This window comes from Suncus etruscus, chromosome 17 (genome assembly GCF_024139225.1).
Source record: "Suncus etruscus isolate mSunEtr1 chromosome 17, mSunEtr1.pri.cur, whole genome shotgun sequence".
Classification (NCBI taxonomy): Eukaryota; Metazoa; Chordata; class Mammalia; order Eulipotyphla; family Soricidae; genus Suncus; species Suncus etruscus.
In genome coordinates, this window is record NC_064864.1 from 70076121 (window position 1) to 70102933 (window position 26813).

Consider the following 26813-nt stretch of genomic DNA (forward strand, 5'->3'; position numbering starts at 1 on the left):
TGCTGGCACTAGTGCAGAGACCCAGAGCCCTGGGTTTCGCTCTGCTTCCCAAGACCTCTGGATCCTGGCCTAGGCTCACTCAAGAGCAGAGGGGTGCTGGGATGGGCTCTGGGGAGAGTTGAGGTTCTCTGCTCCCTGGGTAAAAGGCCAGAGGGGAAGGTTCTCGCCTTTCATGCACCCACCTGGGTTTGAACCTTGATAGCACAGGGTTCTCGAGTCCTGCCAGAAGAGATCCCAGAGTATAGAGCCAGGAGTAAGTCCTGAGCTTTGAGCATTGCTTGGGTATGACTCAAAACTCAAAGAAAGAAAGAGTGGGGAAGGGTTGAGCTGGTCCCTGAATGTGTATATTTGAGGGGGGATGGTCCTCTTTGGTAAGTACCAGATAGAAACTGCTTTTCTGGACCCCAAAAGAGGAGCAAGGCAGGAATGGGTGCTTTTTCCCATGCATGCTTTTCCCATCTCTAGAGGCTCCCCTAGGTTTTAGCCTCAGTCCTGGACTGGACTGGCCTACTCGAGTGCGATGCCCACCTTTCACATAGCCTTTGGGGAAGGGGCCTTTCTCCCCAATACAGCCCAGTAAAAGCTCCCTCGATGTGTCTTTTCCAAAATGCCAGGAACTGAGAAATAGCTTTCCTACCCACACAGAAGGTGACCTTGAATTTTTATTTAAAAATTAACAAAGAACGTTGTGACAAGGATAATAATTTCATCTCTACGTAATGCCATGTCTGATCTACATGGAGAGGGACACGGGACTTTCCATCTCAGCTTTGTAGCAAAGTTGGGATAATCTTTCTAAGGGACGACTTAGCAGGGGGGGACTGGAGAGGTTCCTATGGTGATGAATCCATGAAAAATGGTGCTGGAAACAGTCGTCCCTACATGGAAGGGTTGCTTATCAGACAGGTTAGTTTCTGTGTCGAGTGTTTTTTTTTTTCCGATTGACGTGGACATTTTCATTTCTTCTTCATTTTTTTTTTTTTTTGTTTGTTTTTGGTCTCAACTGCTTTCAAACAGTGGGTGACTTCAAATACTAGGATATCTTTTGCTTGAGACAGATTGAGATACTAAAGTCCGGAAGCTACTAAGACCCCTTAGTTCCACTCATAGTTGGGGTTCTCAGACCACAGGGATTGCTGATAGCAGTGAATGTTTTCTGACTTCAGTTAATAACTGTATAAAAGACATGAAACCGGTGTTTGAATCCCAAGTCTCCATGACATGTTTGCTTTGCGGTCCTGTCTGAGGTAACCTGCTAACACATGTGCCCAGTTCTTCTCATTTCTTTCCGTGGGTCTTTGAGGACGGGGCTCAAGTACCCTTCAAAGTGGTGGGTGCTTCTTTCTGGGAAACCAAATGCCTCCACCCCAGCTCAGTTCCTCCTCTCTAAAATCTTAGCCCCTTCTTTTATTCTCGTTTTGTGTTTTGAAGTCCACATCTGTGATCGATAATCATTAGGTCCTTGTAGAATCCAAACACTTGGAATTAAAATAGATTCATTTGCTCTGAAGGCAGGAGAAATGGGGATCAGGGAGTAGCTGGGGTCTGAAAAGGGCAGGTTGACACCTTCCTGCCAGCTTAAATTCCTTGTTTCTGGGATCTGATCAGGCGTCTGGTTGGGTGCAGGATCAGGAGGGTGGGTGGATGGGATGGGACAGGACACAGAAGCTTGAAGATCCAGGTTGAATTCTGTGTTCACACACACTTTGCCATTCAGGTTGTACCCAACAAGGCAGTGAAGACCCCTCCTTCTGGTTGCAAGAGCAAAGGAGAGATGGGCAAAGTCCTATCTGTGAATGAGGTGCCATTGATTTCTATAAAAAAGAGCCTGGCCAAAGAATGAGTGAAAAAATAAAGGAACTCAGATTCATATTGCAATGTGTAATCAAAAAAGAGAATTCTAATGTCACTGTTGTTTTCCAAAAAAATACCTAAAAATGTCGGATTCACAGCTTTCCCCTAGGTAGATGATATGTAGTTCACTGACATGTCACATGGAGTAACATTAAGTTTGTCGGTAGCAGCTAAATGAACCACGTGGTGGCTCTTTGTGATGGGCCAGTGGCCTGGCATTCGTAGGCCGAGTGCCTGGGATAAAGGGTGGCCTGGGTGGGATGGTGATTGGGGACTGGCCCATGGCATCGCTTGCCCATGGCAGGACATCCGGACTTGATGATTGTGATGGCAAGTCTGTGTATGTTCCCTAATTCCTACCCAGATTGACCATTTAGCCTCAGGGTATGTGGAGATCAAAATAAAAATGAGATCTGGGCAACCATTGCACATGGCCAGCCCAGGTTCAATCTCCAGCATTCCAGATGGTCAATCTGAGCCTGCCAGGAGTGATTCCTGAGCACAGAGTCAGGAATAACCCCTAAGCACTATCAGGTGTGGCCCCCCAAATCAAAATCAAAATCAACAATGAGATCTAAGGACGCTGCCTGTCTGCTAACTGTCCCGACTCGGGGGATGGCCGGCCACTGGCCATCTGGGAAGGGAACAAGTAAACTCATTGCAGGACAGGAGCTGGGATGGGTGATGGGATCTGAGACTGACGGGCGCTACGGCACAATGAAGACAAGAATACGCAGTCACGTTGTACAGGATGGTCATGGTCTCCGGCCACTGGAAAAAAATATTGTGCTTTCTCCGGAATCGGATGTGCTGAAAACTGCACTCACGCCCCCCGCCCCCACCCGCCCTGCTCGTTTGCAAACTGAAACGTAGAAATGAAGTCCCTTGCAAACATAAGGCTTGCTTTTTCTTCTTGGTAGTTACAAAAAAAAAAAAAAAAGATCAAGGCTTGAAAAGAAGGAGTTTCTGCCACGTCCAGCCACAACCTGCTTCCTGCTTTTCAGCAGGTTGGCGATGCCCACAGGGGCTCAAATGTTGCTTTAGCATCTCAGATGTTGGCTGTCCCTTTGCCCAGGGCACGTGGACTGCATGGAACAGCTTCTGGTCCCCGCTCTGATAGTCCGAAGGCCTACTGTGGTACTCGGGAGAACTGGCCACAGGGTCCACCCCATCCTGCTTTTGTGGAGAAGACTTGCCCTTGCTCCAGGGGCAACTGGGGGGGGGGCTCACGGCCGCCTCGAGGCCCCACAACTCCCAAGAGCTTTAATTAAAGGAACCAGAGTTTCCATCTCCCGTGCTTTTTAGATTCCGTTTTGGATTTTTGCTTGGGCGTTGCCGAGTAAGTGTCTGGAGAATAAGGCAAAGGTACGACCTGAGTTTCCTCAAAGGGGTGAAGTTTTCGAAGAACTGGCTGCAGTTTGTCTTCTTGCTGCTTGAAATCTAGTTCCACGCTGGAAAACAAAGAGAGTGGGGGGAGAAGTAGTTAGTGCATATTGTTGTTCTCAAGGACGCCTCACCCCTGCTGGCAGCAGTGACATTAGATGGGCATTTTTTTTTTTTGGGTCACACCTGGCAGTGCTCAGGGTTCCTCCTGGCTGTCTGCTCAGAAATAGCTCCTGGCAGGCACGGGGGACCATATGGGACACCGGGATTCGAACCAACCACCTTTGGTCCTGGATCCGCTGCTTGCAAGGCAAACGCCGCTGTGCTATCTCTCCGGGCCTAGATGGGCATTTCTTAAGAACGAGAAATGGAAATGGGTCTGAGCTGCCTCTTGTCACCCCTCTGCATTGAAAACCAATAAACATCTTTGCTCTTACCGGAAACCTCTGCCAGCCTGTGGATGTGTGTCCTGGTACAGCGGGTAGGATTTGTTTTACTAAATGAAAAATACATGGGGTGAAGAGTCATCAAGGCCAGATACCCATGCTCAGGGGGGCAGCAAAGGGGTGACCAAGGCGTACGTGCATACAGTGAGGGCCCCACATTCAGAGACAGTGGAACAGAGTGACTCAGGGTGCAGAGAAAGCATTATTGGGGTCTGTAGGAAGCAGAGCTCGCTGCATTGTTTCACGGGACTGAAAGACCCCAAGTCGCAAAAGACAAGATTGTCCCAACAGGCATCGATGAGTCGATGACCTCAGCAGGGCTAGCCTGTCTGGCCAAATCACTGCACCTCAGAGTGTGCCCCCACCCCACAACGAGGACTCCAGGTGCAGAGATGTGGTGGCTATAAGCGAGGAGACAGTGTTGGTGCCAGAACTGGAGGAGGACTGCTTTCAGGTGCACGGATATTCGAATCACATTTCTCCCTAAAAAAGGAAGCTCCCTTCTGTTTGGGGGCACCCCATTGATCCCCTGTCCCCAGCCAACTCTCAAAGGTCCCATTTCTCATGAGTCTGGGAAGAGGGGTCATTTATTTGAGCACCCCAGTGCTTCCTGGCGCCCCTGTTGGTTGAACCTGGATGTTGTGGCCTCCTAGGCCACTAGAGAATTCAGCTTCTTTTGTGCCTGGAAGAGTCTAGAGATTTCTGTAGAATCTCCCCGATGAGGATTCTCCATGAGCTCAAACTGTCTTCTATCCAGTGGAGCTGTACCCCAATTAAAAATATGAAATGCGATTTACAGATCCAGTCATCCCCGCCAAAAGTCTGACATTTTGGAGAAACAAAATGTGGATCTGTGTTATTATCAGCGATTTAAAAACCAGCACCAGGACCCAGCTAAGGGACCGCTCCAGGGTCTCAACCCTGGTTCCAATCTCCTTATGGCTGGAAACATGTCAGGAAGGCTTCCCATGTGGGAAGAAAGGGATTCCCTGGAAGAGAGGACTGGGTGCAGCTGCTGTTGGGAGAAGGTCCAGGAGGCTCCAGCCCTGAAGGGTGTCAGCTCAACAGATGCTGCAGGTCCAAAGAATGGGAGTCTCTGAGCCTTGACTCAGAGAGTGGGAGGTCTGGGGTCTTTCTCGGCCTCTTCACAGCTCATTATCCTTGGCCCTCAAGCCCCTGCTGCTCTTCAGCATCACCAAGTTCTTCCCCTTCCTCTGACTGTAGGATGGAGCTCAGGTTGTCTGTCCTCACTGTCTGTAGTCGGACATATTCTAGAGTGGTTGGGAGTGAACTGCTATTTTTCTGTGATTCGGGCCACACGTAGTGATGTTCAGGGATTACCCCTGGCTCTGCACTGAAGGGCCATTCCTGATGGGGTGTCGGGGATTGAACTTGGGTCTGCCGCATGCAAGGCTGGTGCCCTCCCTGCTGTCCTATAGCTTCGGTTCTCCAGCTGCTGATTAAGGCTCCATCTGGGCATTTAACTAGAAACTAGATTCTCCCTGATGGTCTTGGCCTTGCGTTGGGCTGAGGCTCTGGAACTCTGCAGAGAGCAGTGAGCTCTGATCTCAGTCCCTTGGGCTGGTCCGGCAAGATTCTGCTTTTCTGACTGGGGCCTGCTGATGCTCCTACTCTTTCCTGGGAAACAGAGCAACTCTGGTTCTCTGTAATTATTGAATTTCCATTCAGCCTCTACGTTGGGAATCCTGTTATTAACCAATTTATCATGCTGCCACTCCTTGTAATCACAGGCTAATCTATTCGGAGTTCTGGGGGCTGAGATGACTCGGCATGGTGTATGGATTCAGCCCTGTCCACTCTGGCTGGCCACTGAGACCCATGTGTGTAAGTGGATGTGCTAGCGGGATGGTCCTGGGCACTCCGTCTGCTGACCAGCTGGATGACATCACTGATTGCGCCCAGCCTGTCCACTGCAGGAACGGGAGTGGGGCACCTGTCACTTCTGTTGCCACCCTGAGGCTCAGGATGAGGACAGGCCACTGATAGTCAGGTCGGTGTCAAGCTTGACACACAGATCAATTCTGGCCCAAATGGAGCCCAGACCTGGCCCAGAAGCCAGAGGGCAGTCACAGTCTCCCTGGAACCCCTGGGTGCCCTCCTAGTACCAATTCCCCTTTCTGTAGGCTTCCTCACAGCAAGTGCCCTGTCATCTTAGCTGGTGGCTGTGTGGGCTGTGCCCAACACTGGCATCTGCATCTTCCCCAATGGACTATCCATCTGTCCTCAAACTCTGCCCTAACTGGCACGTGTGTCTCTCCTGGACTTGACCCCCAGGACCCTACCTGCAGGTGATACCCATTGTGGTTCCTCTTGAGGCCATCAGACTCCTTGTCATCTGCTGTCTGCCACTGCTATGGCTTCAGCTATGAACTCCCTTCCCTGGCTCCAGCTCAGCTCTGACTGTGGGTTGTGGCGGTGTCTGGTAGCTTCAGGGCCCTGTCCCGAGGACCTTGGAGGCTTCCTGTGAGGAGATCAGGGCTCTGTTCTGCTTCAGTCAGAGCTCAAGTCAGGGCTCAAGCTAAGCCACTGTTTTGTCAGAAGCTATTAGGACAGACAGAGCCCAGGCTAGGACTTCTGGCTGCACATCCGTCTTCTGCTCCCATGGCCTCTGTACAAGTCTCTGTAGGTCCTGGCTGGGATGTGGCCTGGTTGAATCTCTTCCCTGTGCCCGAGAGTGGGGTGGGGGCTGCGTGGAGGCATGGGGGTCTCCCCTATGCTGCTCCATGATCCAGTAAAGTTATCCATATGCCTGCCCTGTGGCTAAGCCACCCCTCCAGACCCTTTCGTCCAGCACACGGTGCCTGTGATCAGTGAGTTTCGAGTGAGTCTCCTCTTGGCCTTGCTCATCTCCACTGATGCCAACTCTCCACATCGCTTGGTCAGGCGACAGTGGGCGGGCCCAGCCCCTGCTAGTTCTGACTAGTGTCTGCAGTACTCCAGCAAAGGGACCCGCAGCCAGGTGATTCGATGGAACTAAGAGCGGCTGGGGAATGTCAGGAGCCTTGAGTTTTCAGGTGTGAGCACAAGGAGATGGGAATCAGGCCATGGGACACTTGGGCTCCAAAACTGCTGTGCAAGACATAAACTGTCTAATTTTTTAAGCCCTGGCCTATCCTGTCTTGCTGCCTCCTTTTCCTCCCTGTAAGCCATCTCCAGCCCAACATGCCGTCGGTGTCTACAGAATGTTCTATGCCAGAAGCTCCAAGTTCACCTCCTCGTGGGGGGCACAGCAGCCAAGACCCCCCACCCTCATCTTCTTGGGAGCTGGACAGTGGCTGTTCTGATGTGTCACTGCTCTGAATTGCTAGAGGCTTCGTCCCCAGCACGCCCATGTCTGTCTGCTCCCCCTGGCCCAAGCCTGTAGCCTCTTGAACTCATCCCTGTGCACATTTGGGAAGTAGCAACTGTGTGTCCTAAATCTGGGGCCGCACTGGCAGCTGGCAGCAGAGCTGGAGTCTCTTCCCGGAGACTGCCTGGCGTTGTAGTAACACCTCTCCCCGCCACCGCGGCTCTGCAGAGGAGTGGGGTGCTGTCGTCTCCAGTGGGGGGCTGGCGGCTCCAGCTGCTGCTGCGGCTGCCTCCTGCTCCTATAAATACTCGGGCCTTGCCGCAGTCCCCCTGGCAAGCAGCAGCTGACTCCTCTGGTTAATTTAAAGGGGATGCACTGAAAAGATGTCACTTTGGCCAGTCCCTAGAGCAGCGGTTAGGAGCTCAAAGCCCTATGGCTTGGCCCCTGGTTTGTTGGTTTTTCTGGGGATAAAGGCTGGGGTTCCTCCTGCCTTTGCACCGTGGCATGGTCTGGATCTTGGCCCTTGCTTCCTTCTTGGGATTGATGGCTGGTCCCCTGTGCTCACCGAAGCCGACCCACTCATGCATGGCCACTGCGGGGAAATCTTCTTGCCTGCTGGGCCCCGAGCTTCCCTGGGTTGTGAAATGGTGCCAGACAGGCATTCTTTCATGGGGGAGAGGGGCCAGTGAGTGCAACAGAGAGTTGGGGCAGAACTAGTGGGCCCTGATGGGGAGACCCACGTCTGGGCATTAGTGAATCAGCTGCCCCAACACAGCCAAAGCATCCACTGCCTCTGGCCAGGCCTGCAGTCAAGGGCACTGCCCACCCAGCCTTTCTCCCTCCTCAGGGTTCAATGGGCTCATCCTGCAAGGCCTTTGAGACCGCGTCCCCCCATGAGATTCTTTATATCCTCTTTCGCTGACCAGGGCCCCTCATGTTTTCTCAGGGGATCAAGCTTGGCCTTCCCTAGGGTTGGTTCTTGAGCAAGCTTTTTTTTCTGCGTGTACCAGTACAGTTAGCGTTTTGTTTTTTCCATGTGTACATTAGCAATTAGCTTTTTTTTTTTTTACTTCTACATGAGAAATTAGCCTTTTTTCTGATTGTACTAGTACAATTAGCTTTTTTCTGTGTATACCTGTGCAATTAGCTTTTTTCCCCTGCATGTGCTGGGCAATTAGCTATTTTTTCTGCTTGTACCTGAGAAATCTGTGTGATTTTTTTTTTTTGCATGTACCAGTGCAATTAGCTTTTTTTTTTTTTCCTGCTGAAGCTATGTTAACTAATCCCTTAAGAGTCAAATGAATCATCAGATTCACAGCCACTCTGGGGTATCAGAATTGTCATTAGAATTGAGCTTCCTCAAGCTGTACTGACAGGGAAACCTCATCTCTGCATACTGGGGGAAAGGAACGTCAAAAATGCCCAGAATTCTAACAAAAGACGGAAGAATATTTGGTTACTCTGGGAATTTTCAAGGAGAATTTTCAGGTCTGTTAAATCACTGCTTTTGTCTCTCTTTGAATGTATGGGTACTTTTTGTTTTTGTTTTTGTTATTTTTTCTTCTTTTCTTCCTGACACTCAAAAGAACATTACAGAACATTATTATTCAGGATGCCTTACTGCCTGGCCACTCACTCAATGTAAATACTAAGAACAGGGCATTGGATATCAGGCAAAAATGAAATTTTCTGCCCATCAATTCCTGGGGTTACAGGTGGACTCTGAGCAGGAGCAGGTAACTGAAGGAAGAGGGAGGGACATACCCACTCCCCCCCCTCCCCCCGGAGGAACCAATCACTAAACGATGAAGGCCTCCAGGATCCAGCCCTGTTTCCTTCTTCTTGTGTACCCACTTGGTGAATAACAGGACCTCATTAGTCTCTGGCACCAGGCTGGGGCTACCCTGTTGAGATCCATGTGCCCCCCGTCCCCCAGCTCACTTCTCCCAGGGCTCCACAGTACATGACATTTCCATACAATCCCATCTGGAATCTTCTTTCTGTCTTATTTCATTACTGAAGGGACCATGAATTATCTGTCATGCCTAATCTGAAAGCAAAAAAAAAAAAAAATAAAGACAGCCCAGGCTAAAGAGAGAGCCAGGAAGACATTAGCTCAAGTTGATACCCGGTACCCTAAGGGGGTGCCCCCACATTGCTGGGGTTACCCATTGGGTGCAGAAATAGGAGTCCCCGAGCCAGGTCGAGTGTGAGACATTAAAAAAAAAAAAAGAAAGAAAAGAAAAAGGAGAAAGGAAAATGCAGCCTCTCCTATGACTGTGTCTCGCCACCCCATGATCAGAGGTACTTCTCTCCTAGGACCCTCCTGGCCTTGTAGAAAAAAATTTGCAGAAGTTGGGAGTGGGCTCTGTCCTCACCAGGGTGCAGCATTAAATCACAAATATAAATCAGCCTTTATATTGAGCTGCTTCTGTATCCCGAGCAACATGTATTTAAACAACTCCAGTCACGTCATGCTTTCTTCCATCACCTGTGTGCAGTGTTTAGTAAGTTGCTGTCACCCAGCTCACTCCAAGCTTTCTCTCAGAAAGGTTGACTCCCTCCTGTTATGCTTGGCAGCCTGAGAAGGCTGCGGGGCATCATGGACACTGTCCTCGTGGCTGCTTGGCACTCAACTCCCTCCTGGAGATTCAAAGTTCTTCCTCAGAGCAGAACGTTTGAGCAGTTTGGAAGAGTCAGCCAAGGCTTGTGACAGTCATGCATCCTCTGAGTCCTTTGAACTTGGGATCTACCCACAGCCAAGGCTCTGGTGTCTACTCTGGGCCACAGCAGGTCACAGCTTACGGGGCTGTTCCTTGATCTTGGTTGAAGAAGTAACCTGGATTCGAGCCCCAGCATGAGCCTCCTCACCTGCTACTCTATCTCCCCTGCCTGGGATGCTGAATTTGCTGATCTTTTTTGAGAAGGTGTTTTTTGGTGTGTGTGTGGGGGTGGGGGGGTTGTCACCATGTACCATTATACAGGTATAGCTGAGCAGTGAAATAAAGAACTAAGGTGGGGCCGGAGCGATGGCATGAATTGGTAAGATGTCTGCCTTGCTGGCGCTAGCCCTGGAGGGACTGCAGTTCGATCCCCCAGAGTCCCCTAATGGTCCCCCAAGCCAAAAGCGATTTCTGAGCACATAGCCAGAGTAACCCCTGAGCATCACTGGGTGTGGCCCCCCCCAAAAAAAACTAAAAAAGAACTAAGGAGCTAGAGTGTTAGTACAGTGGGGATGGCGCTTGCCTTGCATGTGGATGACCAAGGTTTGATCCCCGGCATCCCACAGGATTCACTGACCACTGCCCTTGTGCCACCCACCACAAAGAAATGTAAAAAAAATAGAACTACATTGTATCATGTCTTATAATTCTCCTTTTCATTTCATTCTCCTTTACATTTCTGCAGGGCTGGGGGAGAATGTTCTCTCTCTGTCTCTCTCTCTCTCTCTCTCTCTCTCTCTCTCTCTCTCTCTCTCTCTCTCTCTCTCTCTCTCCCCCCTCATTTGACACTTAACTTCCTGAACTCTTTTTTATATCTTTATTTAAACACCTTAATTTCAAGCGTGATTGTAGTTGGGTTTCAGTCATATAAAAAACACCCACCTTTAATAGTGAACTTCCAGAATTCTTACTAGGAATCAGTCCAACCTCTTAGACACAAATCAGCAGAACTCAAGATGCAAAAATACCCAAACATCTCTGCGTCCCTGGATGGTTGTCCAGGTTACAGGACATGAGCTCCCAGAGTCCTGCATGTCCAGGACACGAGGTGCTAAGTGAGCTAGGATCCTTGCCAGCATCTCTACAAATGCCCCATGGCCTCTGGTCATCTTTCACTTTTTTCTAGAACATGCCACCCAGCACCTACGGCATGGACGCTCTGCAGGCAAGTCAACGCTCTGAGCCCGGTTTTTGAAATCACTATGAGGCATTTGGGAGACTAAATGGGCTTGAGCTCCACATCACAGCGAACATATCCCCAAGAAGGACTCAGCAGGGGCTTAGAATGATGCACTAGCTGGGCCCGGATTTCTGCCCGATGGCCTCACCGATGCCCCTGCTGCAGTGAGTTGACACTGCCTATCATTCACGGCAAGAGGGGCCAAGGGAGCAGCCCACATACCTGTAGATGACGCAGGCGCTGTTCCTGCACGTGTCGCAGTTGGCCGTGTCTTGCCCCGTCCGGTAGGAAAGCCTGCAGGGGAGACAGGAGAGCATTATTCCAGCTGCTTGGCGCCACCCACAGCTCCTTATCCTGACTCACAAGGGAACAGAAGTGACCATGCGTCTTCCCTCTCTGCTCCCCACATCAGAGCTGTGCTGTGCTCCATCATGCCTATTAAGGCTGGAAAGAGCTTCAGTTTGTTGGGTAGAGCTGGCTCACTTGGTTAGGTACAAGCAGAGCAGGGTGGTTGTTAAGAGAGCTCTTTCGGAGGTTCGCACTGGGCAACCTCTCTGTCTGGGTCTCTCCACATCCTGACATACCCATGCCTGTATGGGGATCTGCCAGTTGCCACCCCAGCCTGTGCCTGCCCTCACCCCTGCCTGACGTTGGTCCCAGCAGCTTGCATTGGCATTGACTCTTCAGTGCTTGAGTCAAAGCAAGCCAAGTGACCTTGGGAACATGCAGATGAGTGAAGTTCACAGTCTGAGCATAAACGCTTTTTACTTTTACAATTAAAATGAGCACTCATTTGTTTTTGGTTTTTGAGCTATACCCAGTAGTTGCAGTGGTCCTCAAACTATGGCCCTCGGGCCACATATTCTATTTGTATGTTTTGTTTCTTCATTGCAAAATAAGATCTATGCAGTGTGCATAAGAATTCGTTCCTAAGTTTTGTTTGTACTAGAGTCAGACCCTCCAATGGTCTGAGGGACAGTGAACTGGCCCCCTGTTTAAAAAGTTTGAGGACCCCTGTAAGGGTTTACTCCTGACTCTGCACTCAAGAATCACTCCTGGCGGGCTTAGGAGACCATACGGGATGCTGGGAATCAAACCAGGGTTGGCTGTGTCCAAGGCAAATGCTCTTCCTACTGTGCAACACTCCAGCCCAAACACTTTTTTTTTATATAAGTACCTTAATTTTGCTTTATATATATTGGCAGTTGAGGGGGGCATCCCAGTGATGCTCAGGGCTTCCTGGCTCTTTGCTCAGGGATCACTTCTGGCAGGGATCAGGGGACCATACATGGTGTGCCAGCAATGGAACCTGGGTTAGCACATATGAGGCGAATGTTCCCCTTGGGTTGTGCCTCACCCCGTGACTTCACCTGCTGCCCTGACAATGCCAGCAGGTCTCTTTTTCTGCTCTCAGCACAAGAGCCAGTGTGGGGGGTATCCTCACTACAGGGCTGCTTATTGGTCTCCTTAACTTTATTCTTGGGGTCTTGCCTGTCCTGGGATTCAGATAAATGGAGGATGAAGGTGGAGGTAGAGGACGAGCTATTTTGTTGAGTCTATCCAGGGCCTTAGCTGCAGAAGCGGGTGGAAGGCCGTGTGCTTGTTGGAAGTCAGGGTGCTGCTGCCAGGGGTGATTGATTCCCAGTCCCCCTGACAGGAATCATGGTGCCTGCTGGTGCTGAGCAAAGGGCCTTTAGTTCTGGGGCAGCTGCAACATGGGATTGTGTTGAATTGGGGTGCAGGAGGTCGAGACCTGACTGAGATCTTCGGGGAATTTGGGGGGGGGGAGACCCATATCCCAGGTGCCGCCTCACAGTCCCCGGAAAATTGCTGTCAACAACTCCCCTGTTTTTGTCACCTTCACTGAGTCAACAATGCTTCTATGCATCGCAGAGTTTGAATTGAAAATCAGTTTTGTTTTTCCTCATTATGTTTTGTGTTATATAAACATTTGACGAAAGGATTTTCCACTCCAGGCCGCTGGGCCCCGGGAGCTTTGGTAAACTCTGGCTTGACTTGGGGCTTCATGGGCTTGACTGATAATCAAATGACCAGATGGGCCCAAGGCACTGCCAGCTACCTCTCTACCGTTCCCCCCATTCCATCCATCTGAGGCAAGTTGGAGCTAACAAAGCTGCTAGTGGGGGACAGTCACTACAGGCCCTCATGCTGGCCTTTCTCCCTCCTCTGAGGGTTCTCGCAGTGGGGACACACTCCCTTTTCCCCTTGACCTCCCAGGCTCAGCAGCTTTGCAGTTTCTTCCTTATCCTCAGCTCTTCCCCTGGGTAACCAGCCCTATACCACTCCTGGGCCCTTTAGAGGTTCACATCTTTGTCTCCCCACCTGGTCCTGGGTCTTGGGTCCTGACCAGGCAGTGCTCAGACCTTAGACAGGAATATGTGAAGACTGGAGTGACCACAATGGAGAGGGCACTTGCCTTGCACTGGGCTAACTTAGGCTCAGACCTGGAGAAGGGCTGGTACTTCACATAATTGGCATCTTGGGACAAGGACTTAGTAATGATTGGACAAAAGCTCCAGGTACCCGAATGGCAGAGAAAGTTTCCTTGTAGCCCTCTGAAGTGTCTGGAATCAGCAGCTGTTTTCTCAACCCTTTTGTGAAAGATTATTCTTTCATTTGTTTTGTTTTGGTTTGGGGCCACACCTGACAGTGTTCAAGGCTCATTCCTGGCTCTGCACTCAGAAATCACTCCTGGTGCACTAGGGTGACCATAAGGGATGTCAGGGATCGAACCCAAGTTAGTGGCATTTAAGGGAAGAGTCTTAAATGCTGTACTATCGGTCCGTGCCCCCTCCTCCCCAATATTATTCTTAACAAAATCAGCCTTACTCCCCACATTACCAACAAACAAACTGTCATGACATGCCTGGTCCTGGAAAGTGCCCCTGTGGCCAGTGGGACAGGGGCCCAGGAGTGAATGCACAGGTGAGGGAGCAGATCCTTCTCAGATCTGCCTTGTGATGTGACCTGAATGGTGATGGGCAGGCAGCAAGGAGCTGGAACCTGGCCCATGGGTTCCAGCTCTGAGCACAAGCACCTTGCCTGGAACATCCTGTTTTGGGGTGAGGGCAGGACAGAGGCGAGGCCAGGGCATGGTCCATCTGGGAAGTGAGTAGGGAGGAGGAGGGAGCATGGGTGATGTCTTAAATGGATGACAAGACACTATGAAGGTTTTCTTGGAAAAAAAGATCATGAGGAAGTAAGTACGCTTCCTGTGCATTCCTCTGTCCCCTTTGCTTCCAGAATATTCAAATGCATATTACTCAGTTTCATTGTTCTCTTCTTGGTTTTATGGTCAGTCCAATCCAACTCAGTCTATCCAAAGACAGAGTATGATTTGTCCAAGGTGTGTGCATAAGAAGCAAATTAATCACCCAGTTTCATTTAGACAGTATCAGCAGAAGTTGATGGGAGGGGACTTTCTCATTTTTCAAGGATTATAGTGTTTCTGGATTATAGAAGTTGATAGAAATGGTGAACAGACAGGGAGAGATTAATATGTGCATGAAAGTTGCCAGTTTTCTGAGGATAGTTGGGAACCCATAGTCTGACTCTGAGGGGCTCAAGGGATTCTGCCCAATGTGAGTCAACAACAGAGCATCACCTGTGTGATGTGTTGTGATTTATCACTGCAACGGGCCACCTCACTGTTCTAGGAGCTTCGTAGCTGTAGGATTGGGCTTCACTAGTGATCTCATGGCCACACTGATAATGTGCCCACAGCCTCTGAATGAATGTGTTTTCCAGAAAGAGGCGAGGAAAGAAAATGTCAGGTACTGTTGTTGAATGTCCCTATTTTTGTCCTACTCTCTTACAAACAAGTCATTAGACCAATGGTTGGAAGATTATCTTTCTAAATTCCTTCTGCCACGAAGGGGTGCAGCCCTCAAAGTATCAGGCAGCTACATTTCAAGTGATGGTAAGAGTTGAGTTGTGTATGTATGTGTATGTTGTGTATATATGTGTGTGCGAGTGAGAGAGTTTTGAAGTATAGAGAAGAGAGATTACTCAGATCACTAATAGAAAAGCTGCTGAGGAAGAATATCTTGATAAAAAATTGTAAATTTTCTGTCTTGCTTATTAATTGCTACCCTTGCCAGTTCTCTACTCTTGGGATTCAAGGTGCCTAACTAAACCTTATATGGGTTTATAACTGCTGCTACCACTCTCATCACAATCTCTGGGTATTTGACCAATGATTATTTGAACAAATAATGCAATCAGGGAAGCGGAGTGACAGTACAGTGAGCAGGGCACTTGCTTTGTACATAGCCAATCCTGGTTCAATCCCTATGGTTCTCTGAGCCTGCTAGGAGTGATGCCTGAGCAGAGAGCCAGGAGTAATCCTAGAGCATGGCCAGGTGTGGCCCTCTGAAAAACAGAAAACAAAAAAGAAAGCAAAGAAACAATGCCTTTGTTCTCATATTAAAGCATATGGAGTAATAAAGCTGACCAGAAAAATCAAGTGAAAGCAAGAAGAAATGAAAATGGTCAAAGTGGACAGGTCTAGTCTTCAACCCATAGCAGTTTATGTTGCCATTGATTAATATTTCATGTTTTGAAATATGCTGACTAGGGCTGGAACGACAGTACAGTGGGGATGGTACTTGTCTGGCACGCATCCAACCCAAGTTAGATCCCCAGCATCCCATAGGGTCCCCTGAGCACATAGCCAGGAGTAACCCCAGAGTACCACCGCATGTGGCCTCAACCCCAACATAGAGCTGCTCAAGTACAGGACCAGAGTTCAGCACTGTGGACAGTTCCCTGGGAGCTCTACCCCTCCTTCATAGTGCCACCAATCATCCTTCAAGGAAGTAGGGACCAGTGAGGGGGGTCCCAGGCTTCTCCTTGAATGGCAACCCTTGGATCCCCATTGGTTAGGAAGAACTTTCCAGAAGGTCCAGAGACCTGATAGGAGTTTGAGATGAAGAGGGACAAGAGAGCCCAGGGCTTTGGGAAAGCACAGAGGGATAGTCAGGGACATGCATATAGGCAGGTTCCTGGGCCCTGTCACAGCTCTGTCTGCCTTGGTTGGTTTCTCCAAAGGAAGGAACCTGAGGGTTATGTCTAGGAGAATGGCCTGGCACCTTTCAAGGAAAGCACCAGCCTTCTCTCCTTCTCTCAAACCCAGCCTGCAGGATAGAGGAGGCTCAAGCTATACCCCCTGCTCTGCTTCCCCCAAATCCTAAAAAGTTCCCAATGAGAGAGCCTGAGAGATAGGACAGCAGGGAGGGTGCTTGCCTAGAACGTAACCTAGCTGGGCTCAATCCCAGATACTATTCATGGTTCCCTGAGCACTACTGGGAGACATCTCTGAGCACAAAGACAGACAGGAGTCAGCCCTGAACACTGCAGGTGAAGACCCCTCAAAAAAGCCTGATGAAAAGACATATTTGTTCATTGATATTGAGAATGATTGTGGCAACTGAAAACTTTCCTTCTGCTCTTGTACCAGCTAACAGTGTGGGGGAGAAGGGGCATTGCAGGGAGACAGACATGGGGCGGAGTTGAAGTAGTGGGTTGGGACAACTAAACCACCAGGATGGGAGAAGAGGGCACGGGCTTAGCTGGCACTGCCAGGATCTGTGCTTTCTATGTGAAGGTTATGGGGATGAGCTGGTCGGAGTTGGTTGGGAAGCACCCGGGAGAGTCATCAGAGCCTGGTCCCAGTTCCCAGGATCACATGGCTATCTCTGGCATCTTCAGATTGGGATCTTGGAAGCAGGATTGAGTCAGGAAAGTATTTGGGGGCTTGAAGTGTCAGGGGGAAGAAGAAGGAGGAATCGGTGTCCAGAAGTAGCGTCAGACCAAGTTACGAGCATCAGAGGAAAGAAGAGCTGATGGGAACGAATCCACCATATTTCATACTGCTCATCAAGTAGGGGGGTATTAAATTCACTGCACTAAGGGGCCCACAATTACTATTTCTTCTTATAAGCAGCATCCCCTTCCCCAAAATAGGGGTGCCCCATGCTGATGTCAGTCCCTCAGCCAGACTCAAGAGGAAATGAGACTCTCCCCTTCTGCAGATGATTTTGTCTGTGCATCATTTCACTCTGAAGTCTCATCTTGTCTACTTTTCCTCCCTCCCTCTCCTGCTCTCTCCCTCTCTCCCTCCCTCCCTCCCTCTCTCTCTCTCTCTCTCTCTCTCTCTCTCTCTCTCACTATCTCTCCTTCTCTCTCCCTCCCCTAGAGCTTTGTTTTTACTTCTCCCTTGCACCCAAGCCTTGGCTCCAGCTGTCCCTCCTTGATAACAGAGCCATCCTTTAAGCCTGCTTCTTAAAGAGCTTTTCTACTTAATAGTCTCCAATTGACATTAATGAGAGGCATAAATGATACCGCTAATATTGTTGGGAAAAATGACACTTCAAAAAGCGCCAGTGCCGGCTGCCTCCCATGATCCTCATGCTCTGTGTTTTGTAATCATGTCTGGGTAGGAACTAGGGTCGCTTCATATGCAGAATGTCCCCCGTCACTCCCAATGTCACTCAGTTCCCACCAAAAGCCCCAGGTTATCCTCAGGAAACTGAACTGATGAGTGATTCCTTGCGGTGGGTCAGTTGCTGACAGGAATGTTGATACTCAGAAGTTTGCGGAAACTCAGATTTGCTTCATTTATAGAGCCCCCATATGCCAGGTTTTGAGGTGCGCCTTGGTGCCTTCGTTATTCTCACTATCCAGTCCACGGGTGACGGTCCTGTCTAGTCCTCAAGAACCCTCTGCCCCAGTGTCCTGCCACAAAGCGCCTCTGTCCTTGGCCAGTGGTCTGTTTGCTGTGCTGGCTAAGCAGAACATCGCGCCTTGGAGCCCTGTGCAGATGAGCAAAGCTCCAAAAGCCCCGAGGTTATGTTGGTGGACAGAGTCTGAGCTCAGCCAGCACAGCGGTGCTGTGGACATGGAGCCTTAGCTTCTGCCCCAGCACCTGCCTATCTGCCCATCAGTGGCCCCCTTGGTTGGCTCTGGACACGGCCTCGACCCAGTCCCCATTGGAGGGTGTGACACATGTCCTGACCCACTGCATTTTGCTACAACTGCCTTGGCTGCCAGGAAAGGTGGCTGAGAGAGTTTTGGGGGTACAGGACAAGCTGAGCCCACAGAGCAGTGAGTGAATCCTCTCAGTACAGCTGGGGGCGGTTGGGTCTCAGAGCCAAGAAACTGGAGCAACGGTCTTGATACTTCTGCATTTGGGTCCAGGGTAGTGTCCTGCTGTGATGGCACATGGTCTCAGAGTTCTGTGCATTTCGGGGATTTTAATCTGTAGCCTGAAATCTCAGGCTTGCATTTATTCAGGCTGCCCTCTCTTGTTCCCTGGTTTTCTTGGTAACAGCTGGGCCCAAGTCTGGTGATCCCTATGGGCAAGAACTAGCCCAGCCCACAGGCTCCCTGAGTGGCCACTCAGAAGGGAAAGGAACTTATTTAGGGTTGAGCTGAGGTTTCTGTATCGATGCACTTGTTTTCCTGGAGGAGAGATAAAAGCTGGAGCTGTGATTTATTGAGAATTGGTGGGAGTGAATTTTGCTGGGGCTGGGAAGGGGTGTGGGAGTTTACCGGATGAAAACAGTCTCTTCTGGTTGGACGTCTTTCTTCCTGTGGTGCCTGAGGGAAGCTGGTAGCTGCTGTAACTGAAGCGGTTGTACCGCAGTGGCTGTACCTGTATGGTTGTACTAGCTAGCAGTGGTTGAATCTGCAGCGTCTGTGACCAGCACCCCTGGAGCTCTGCTCTTGACCTTGGCTTTTTATTTTGATGTAGTTATGAAAGTTTGGACAGGGTCACTCTGGCGGTGCTCAGGGCTCACTCCTGGTGGGGATCTGGGGATCCGAAGACAGCCTACGGTACTGGAGACAAGTCTGGTCTTTTGTTCCAGAGGAGGAGTTTCTCTGAGTAAACATTTAAGTAACCTGTCCGAAATTGGGCCTTGTTGCCTCTTTATCGCTTTATAATACCTTTCAAGGGCTTGCAGGGCCTGATGAAAATCTTCCCATGGAGGGCAGAGGTGTGTGTGTGTGTGTGTGTGTGTGTGTGTGTGTGTGTGTGTGTGTGTGTGTGTTTCAGGGTAGGGGTGTGTGTGTGTGTGTGTGTGGAGGGCAGAGGTATGTGTGTGTGTGTGTGTTTCCTTAGGGTAGGGTGTGTGTGTGTGTGTGTGTGTAGGGCAGAGGTGTGTGTGTGTGTGTGTGTGTGTGTGTTTCCTCAGGGTAGGGTGTGTGTGTGTGTCTGTGTGTCCTCATTTTTCCTCAGGGTAGGGGTGTGTGGGGGGTGTGTGTGTGTTTCCTCAGGGTAGGGGTGTATGTGTGTGTTTCCTCAGAGTAGGTGTGTGTGTGTGTGTGTGTGTGTGTGTGTGTGTGTGTGTGTGTGTGATTCTTATGTGACAAAGCTGGTTTAAAAAGGCCACTTCCCGTGCTTCTCCCTCCTTCCCCTCATTTTTCCTCAGGGCCACTGTTGGCCCTGGACTTTGTGCTTGGAGCTCAGCCTCTGGCCTTCCAAATCAGGCTGCTAATATGCCTGAAATGACCTCCGGGAGGAGTTAGCTCTGACTAGGAACGGGTCTTGTAAACAGGCAACAGCAGTCACAAAGTCTTTCAGAAAGTGGTCTCTCGGCCCACCTGTGTTTTCCAGAGCATCCAGCATCACTGAGCCCAGTGGGATGGTGGAAATATCTGCCACATTTGTGAGACAAATGGTTCTGTGCAGATAAAAATCAGTGACCCCATGTTCCAGGCGGTGCCCAGCTATTCCAGTGCCAGCTAAATTCTGTCACTTCTCTGCCATCTTTTGAACCTTGGGGATATTTCAGGCCAGTGCTGCTTATGAAGGAGGACCCTCTGGGCTGTGGTGGGGTGTGTGGGATGAGATCAAATGCTGCAGTGGGGCCAGCCCCCGGTCATGCTTGGGGGCAGCCAGAGGAGCATTTGGGGTTCTCTTTTGGTTCTCAGGGGTCACTGAATCTAGGTCCATTCTCATCCATATCCCTTATCAGAAATTGCACAGGATTTCAGAAAGTATTTCAAACTAGGACTTGCATTTCATCATCATTTTTGTTAAAAAGAAAGAATTTGCAGGCACAAATACATAAATTTCATAAACGTTCCTGTCACGCCTTGACTTGCTCATTTTATCTGCAAATGGGCTGTTTGAATTGCATCGTTGCTCCGAGGTGAGGCTCCTCCATTCACCTGCCGACTTAAAACACCAGGCAGGCATCTGGAATCTATTCCGGTGGCTACGCAGGCTGATTATTTAAATCACATTCTCCAAGGCGTATGATACGTACATGGAGCCCAGAGCGAGTGTTTGGAGCATGTTTTATATGCTTCCAGATGCTTTCAGACCTTTTGCTTTCCAGGTGTGTAGGATGGAAAAGCCTTCTTGGTGGTCTCTGTCTTAGAGAGCAATTACAGGGTTGGATAAATGTTGGCTCCCATCCACTCAAGCCATGGCCTGGAAATGGGGGAGAGATGCTGAGATTGGGGGGAGGGCTTGGGGGGGGTGCTTCTACTTCTGAATCAGAATCCATCACCGTATCTTCATGCCTGCCTGTTTTTTCCCTAACACACCATTGCCATGAATTGTGACCTGGCCAGAAAGAGGCTTGGAAAAAAATGATTTTCATGAAAGTGGATATAGGGTTGAGGTACAGTGGGACAGAGGCTAGCCTACTGCAGGATATGAATCCCTCTCCCACTGCAAGTCACCCCCAAGATTTGGCAGGCAGCTGAGGAGAGAGCTGGGGTCCTCACCCACATGTTTCTACCCTTTTGGGAATTGTCTGGGAGAGGCTGGAGTGGGTATGTATGCAGAACTTCATGGAAAAGCGGCCCTTCCTGGAGGAAGGGTCTCTGGTAGACAGTCTTGCTTCTTTGGGGTGCAGATGGGTCCAGGATGCCCATCCCCTGATTCCTGGCTCACCTGGTTCCTGGGTTGTGCCCCTCCAAACACTTGGCCCTATCTTATGTCTGGGAACAGGCGTTGTTGGCCACAGCCTCACCGCCACCCGACTCTCCGACGCTCCTCGCTTGATTCACTCTCTCCCTGACCGGGAACCCAGTCCATGCCTAATCTCTGCTCACGCCAGCTTTGAATCAGCACCCCTGCAGCCGGCCCCAGGAGCTCCCCGGGTTGGAGTGAGAAGTTGGAGGTTACAAGAGTCTCAGGACCCACTTGGGACTGCCAGATTGAGCCTCATCCTTTTGACTCCCACGTCAGTACTGGGGCCACCTTGTTGCCCTCCATGCCTTGTATTTCTGGGGTGTCCCCTATCTGGGAAGCCCGTACCCCCGAAGCCCTTCCAGGTTCCTTTCAGGAATCCCAGAGGCTTCTAGTACTGTCCCTTTCCTCCTCTCATTCAAGGCTAGGCTAGCTCTGTGTAGGGAGGCAATTTGGCCATAACCTTGGGGTTCTTCCAGAAGGTACCCAGTGGGCCCACTGAGATGAGGGAAGCTGAGCAGCTCATCTGCAGCCCCTGTCTCAGACCGAGGGGACCCTGTGCCAGGCCCAGTTCCCAAAGCATGGCTTGTCCCCATGTGCCTACATCTCGAGCCTGTCTACAAAACAGCCTTAGTGTAGTCTGGGCCACAGCCACGAAAAGCAGAGTGCCCAGATGTGGATGCTGTATCAGAAGGCAGACATGTGCAGGTGAGACCCAAGTGTGTGCCCTGAGTCAGCAGTGCCCGGAGCCAGCATTGCAGAGCCAACTGCAGACATGTACTCACTTGGGGTCTCCTGCCTAGCATCACCGTCCTACAGTCCAGTTTCAGGGGACATGACCTTCCTTTCTCGTGGCCTTTGTGTCAGAGCCAGGTCACCTGCCAAGAGCCCATAACCTCCGTGATTCACCAGCACATAATTGTCATATCATCTCCTAGGACCCCAGTTCTGAAGGTGTGTGAGAAATGGGCCCTGAGGTGAGTCCCCCCAAGCCATGACCCCCACCACCCCAACTGTGTGTTTCAAAACAGGGAGGGAGTGGGGGCTTCTTTGTTTCTCTATTCTCTCTCTGTCTCTCTGTCTCTCTCTCTTTCTCTCTCTCTCTCTCATACACACACACTTTTTTTTTTTTTTTTTTTTGGTTTTTGGTTTTTGGGCCACACCCGGTGGTGCTCAGGGGTTACTCCTGGCTGTCTGCTCAGAAATAGCTCCTGGCAGGCTCGGGGGACCCTATGGGACACCGGGATTCGAACCAACCACCTTTGGTCCTGGATCGGCTGCTTGCAAGGCAAACGCCACTGTGCTATCTCTCTGGGCCCCCCCACACACTTTTTTAACCAATGGTGCTCAGGATTCACTCCTGGCAGGCTCGGGAAACCATATGGGATGGTGGGGATTGAACCTCGGTCAGCAACATGCGAGGCAAATGCCCTCTCCACAATGCTATCACTCCGGGTCCTTTAACTTCATTTATAAAAATTGATGTGGGGAAATCACAAGGTTTTTGGTGCTGGGGAGGGAAGACCCATAGAAACCTCCATACATAGATCCCTCTTTGTCTTTTTTTTTTTTTTTGGTTCCTCCTGGCTCGTTACTCAGAAATTGTTCCTGGTGGACTTGAGGACTCTATGGGCTGCTGGGAATCAAACCTAGGTCAGCCTTGTGCAAGGCAAACTCCCTGCTGTGCTATTGCTCCAGCCCCTGCCCCCGTTTTTTTTTCTTTCCTTCAGTCCCTCATCTCTTTCCCTCACTGGGGAGTTGTTGTTGATCCTGGTTGTGAGGTCCTTCATCACTTTTCCTTCTCTCTGTGCTCCCTGGATACAGGAGACTTAGGGCTTGCCTGGGAGGATGAGGGACACCCCCCATTTCCCCAATGACTTGAGCACCCCCATGTGTTGAGCCCCAGAGAGGGATACAGGGATGGAGAGGCTGTTTTCCGGATTTGGCCCTTCCTGCTGCTTTTTAGAGGCATCTTGGACATACTCTGGACACCACTCCCTCCTCCATCTCCTCTGACTGGGCACTTACGTTGCCACAGAGACACCCCCCCCCACTCTGTGCCTCCTTCTTGCTATCTTGAGGCCTCTTTGAAGCATATGGTGCGGCCTGTTCTTGGCTGTCCTGCCTGTAGGGCCCAGCCTGAGTGTCCCATCTCTCTAAGCCCTGCCGCCGCGGTTGGCAGCTCCTGTCAGCGTCTCTGCCACTCCTGGTCTTCCCTGAGAGCAGAGCATCATTATGCTGTCTCCAGACAATGAACCCATCAGGATGCTAAATATGTGGGTGCAGAGAGTTAGTGCCATCAGCTGTCTCTCTGCATAGCCTTCCCACAAGACCCACTGTGTCTGGGAGCACTGCAGGGTCCTGGAGGAGTGTGTGGGGTGAAGGAGGGGGTACCTGGGATATTTCATGATCCCCGCCAGTGGGGTAAGGGGCACAGCCAGGACTATTAGAAAAACAACAACCCACTTTGCTTTCTAACCCACTGGCTCTCAGCTTCCTCATGTGCACTTGGGTTATTTAGACAGCTGAAGAGACAGGAGGGGTTTGCACATAGCACAGAGCCACCGGGGTTGGTGGGGCCAATGAGGGGGGCCTGGAATTGCCCACCCCATGCCCAGGGACTCCAATGTGGCTGAGGCTTGTCTCTGGCACATGGCCTGCCAAGCTGATGGGGCACTGCAGGGCCCTCTCAAAGCTTCTCTCCTTCCATCCTTCCTGCCGTGGATGAAGCAGAGAGAGGGTCCCTCACTCCAGCACGATAGCCAGAAACTGTCTTCTGTCAGTGCCTTCCCAAAGCCCTGTAAGTAGAGCCAGTTCATGCAAAGATCTGCCTTGATCAGTAGCTCTGGAGCACCAAGGACAGCCGAGGCTGTGATGCAGGGCAATGCTTGGGGGCCCGCACGCCACCATGCAGAGCCAACCTGGCCGTTCAATACTGCGGTTGGCACCGTTTAACGGCTGCTTTGCATAAACAAACTCAATAGTGAGAAGAAGATAAAGAGCCTCTGGCCAGTCTGTACGTGTCAAGAAAGGTGCTATCCCTCCCTATCGCAGGGCCCATGAGCAAAGCAAACGGGGGCCTACAGCCTGGCCCCTGCCTGTGGACAATGTGACTGGGGGTTCAGTACTAGCCCTACATATTGTCCACAATCCAGCTGCCTTTACTCTGGAACACAGGAAAAACTGCAAACCGGACCCTTCCTCGTTTTTTTTGGGGGGTGGGGGGATTCCACCCCGTAGCTTGCACCTCGTCAAACACAATATTTTCTGACCTTTGGAGTATTAGTCCACGGAGACTCTCTGGTTTCCTTGCTCTATAAATTCTCCCTCAGACCTCAGAAAGATGCGTAGGGAGCCAGAAATACCAGAACCTTCAGCCTTCCCTCCACATGGCTGCTCTTAAGGACACTCACTTCTACCTCCAATAACAAGCTAGGAAATGCCATTGAGGAGGCTGCAAACCAGTGTTCTAATACAGAAGCTCAAACCCAGATAGAAGTCCCCAGCTACAGTCCCAGTACCATACAGCCCCCCCAAACAGCACTAAAAGGGACCCCCGCTCTGCTGGGCATGGCCCCCAAAACAGTCAAGCACAGGAAATGACAGATTCTCTGGTTTGCTCCAGTCTAGGCCTGGCCTATACCCCCAGGAGACACGCTCAGTGATGAATTTCCAGCATGGAGAAACTTCTGTCTTTAGCTTCCATGTTACTGTGGACCTCAGGCCCGTCCCCTCACCTGAGCACTGTTTGGGGACTGTAGCCTGTGGTCAGAAATGTGGGGTTATCTTTTTTGTTTCTGGAGAAGGAGTTTTAGACCCATTTGGTGGTACTTATGGCTATCCCCAGCTTTCTATATGAGGGTCACTCGCAGCTGTTTTGGGGGCTACTCCCAGCTCTGTGTATGGAGGACACTCCTGGCTGTTTGGGGGTGATTCCCAGCTCTGTGAGTTACTCCCATCTTTGTGGTGGTCACTCCTGCTGGTGCTTAGCGGACCACTTGATATTAGGTTTGCCCTGTGACCAACACACGCAAGGCCACTGCTTTAACCAGTAAACTAGTCATCTCTGGGGCCTCAGAAAAATGCCACTTTGCGTCTCAAGCCGAGCTTGTGCTTTGAGGAGATGGGACTATCTCCCGGTGGACCTCATTGAGTTAACAGCCCTATTTAAGTCCCCCCTCCGAGCCCTACCCACTCAATCAATCCGCTCAGACTCACCCTTCCCGGTGGGCCTCCCCTTTCTCCAGCTCCTGGATGACGCCCAGGAGCACCTTGATGGTCTCCTGGCTGGAGCAGATGAGATTCTCCATCACCTGCAGCTGCGCCTTCAGCCCCACCACCTCTGTCTGAGGCACGATCTGCTGGAGCTCGACGCCCGTCGGCGACCGGTCTCCAGGCTGACGGGGTTGCTCGCCACATTCCGGGGACAGGCACCGCTGGGGCGGCGAGCAGGCCGCGGCCAGGCCTCCAGGGGGCTGGAGCCCATTGACGTGCGTGTCCCTTCTCTGTTCCTCATTGCCCACTGGGCACAGGGACCACTCACTGGCTGCCGCCGAGTTGGCCAGGGTGGATTCTGGGGCCTTGGCGTAGACGGAAGCCACCTCTGTTTTAAAGACTCGGCTGGGACCCGGGCCTGGGGTGTCCCTGTCCGGCGTGGGGGTGGCCCTGTCCTGCGCGCCCTGCCCGTGTGTTGGGGACTGGCTGGCGTGGGGGAGAGCCGGGTCCTGGCAGCTGTGCCCGTCGGGCTGGGCACTGGCCTCAGTGCAGTTGAGCCCAGAAGCAGTGTCCAGTGCATTCCCGTGATCCTGGGCGTGGAGCACCAAGGCGGTGGTGGTGTACACGGGCCCTGCGCCCCATGGTCGGGCCTGTGCCCCAGGCCCCTCCGCAGTTCCCTCTCGTGCCTCCACGGTGAAGCCGTTGTTCTCGCCAGAGAAGCCCTCAGCCGCTGTCGGGACACCCTTGAGGGCCCCGCGTTTGCTGGAACGTTCCAGGGGAAAGGTCTGGTAGCATTTCCTGAGGTCGGGCGAGGTCTGCACACCGGTGCTCCTGGTGACGTTGGGGATAGAGCGGCGTGCGGGCACCGTCATGTACTTGCGGTAGGCTGCGCGCTGGGACAGCGGTTTTGCCTCACGCCGAGGCTCGCCCTGCTGGCTGGCAGGCAGGGGTGCGGCCTGCTGCTCGCTCTGCGCCTCGCAGATGTCCTTGAAGCGCACCTGCAGCGCTTTATTCCGCTTTCGGATCTGCCGGTTGGGGTCCAGTGCGTAGCGCATTTCCAGCGCCAGGCAGGCGGCTGGCTCCACCTCGCTCTCGGCCACGCTCAGGGCGCCCCTGCCCGAGTCCATGCTGACCATGGTGCCTGCGTGAGGAGACACCAATACACTGTCAGCACAGGGACACACGGCACCACACTCAGGTGACACACAGAGACACATATGCACCCACTCACACTCACTACATGTACATCCACTCACGCATATCCATTACACACACGGACACACACCCATTCACAGACGCACACCCACTAACATCCAGTCACACATATGCACCCAGTAAGACACACACTCACATGCAGACATACCTACTCATCTGCATACATACATGCAACCCACTCACACCCCTTACAGCTATTCACACATGCACTCACACAAACCGACTCAAACATACACTCACACACATTGACACACAAGCACGTAGCATACACTCCTATTCACACACTCCTACAGACACAAGTACACAGATGTACACTTGGGCACACGAACAGACACACTCTTGAAGGGCTTCACCTTGCCCATGGTGTGGGGTGTGGCGCCCACCTGTGCCCTCGTTATTTACAGAGCAGATGGGAAGAGGGTGTTGGCAGCTCAACGTGTGCGACCATGGCTGAGGCCGGGAATTTCGGTCACCCCCGTGGACGGGCTTGTTTTCCCTGGCTTATCCCCCGTGTTTCCCACTAGTGATCCTGCTCTACTCT

General features: G+C 51.3%; 2 protein-coding genes across 2 annotated transcripts in view; one reads left to right on the top strand and one right to left on the bottom strand.

The window, feature by feature from the left end:
• The window catches only part of DOCK1 (dedicator of cytokinesis 1), a 254913-nt gene that overhangs the window by 99376 nt on the left and 128724 nt on the right, over nucleotides 1-26813 (top strand). The gene's annotated exons all lie outside the window — the stretch shown is intronic.
• Nucleotides 650-26193, bottom strand: INSYN2A (inhibitory synaptic factor 2A). Its single transcript, XM_049790602.1, has 3 exons — nucleotides 25061-26193; nucleotides 11119-11190; nucleotides 650-3305 (listed from the first exon to the last, which is right to left on the bottom strand). Exons 1-3 carry the CDS (start codon nucleotides 26191-26193, stop codon nucleotides 3122-3124), a joined length of 1389 nt encoding a protein of 462 aa, XP_049646559.1. The 3' UTR covers nucleotides 650-3121.

What these genes read in the sequence shown, in the direction of transcription:
- INSYN2A (XM_049790602.1), bottom strand. Translation starts at nt 26,193, where the DNA reads ATGGTCAGCATGGACTCGGGCAGGGGCGCCCTGAGCGTGGCCGAGAGC. An exon ending in GGGGAGGCCCACCGGGAAGG is followed by an intron (nt 11,191 to 25,060) that starts GTGAGTCTGAGC and finishes TCTCCCCTGCAG; the next exon opens with GCTTTCCTACCGGACGGGGC. An exon ending in AGCGCCTGCGTCATCTACAG is followed by an intron (nt 3,306 to 11,118) that starts GTATGTGGGCTG and finishes TTTGTTTTCCAG; the next exon opens with CGTGGAACTAGATTTCAAGC.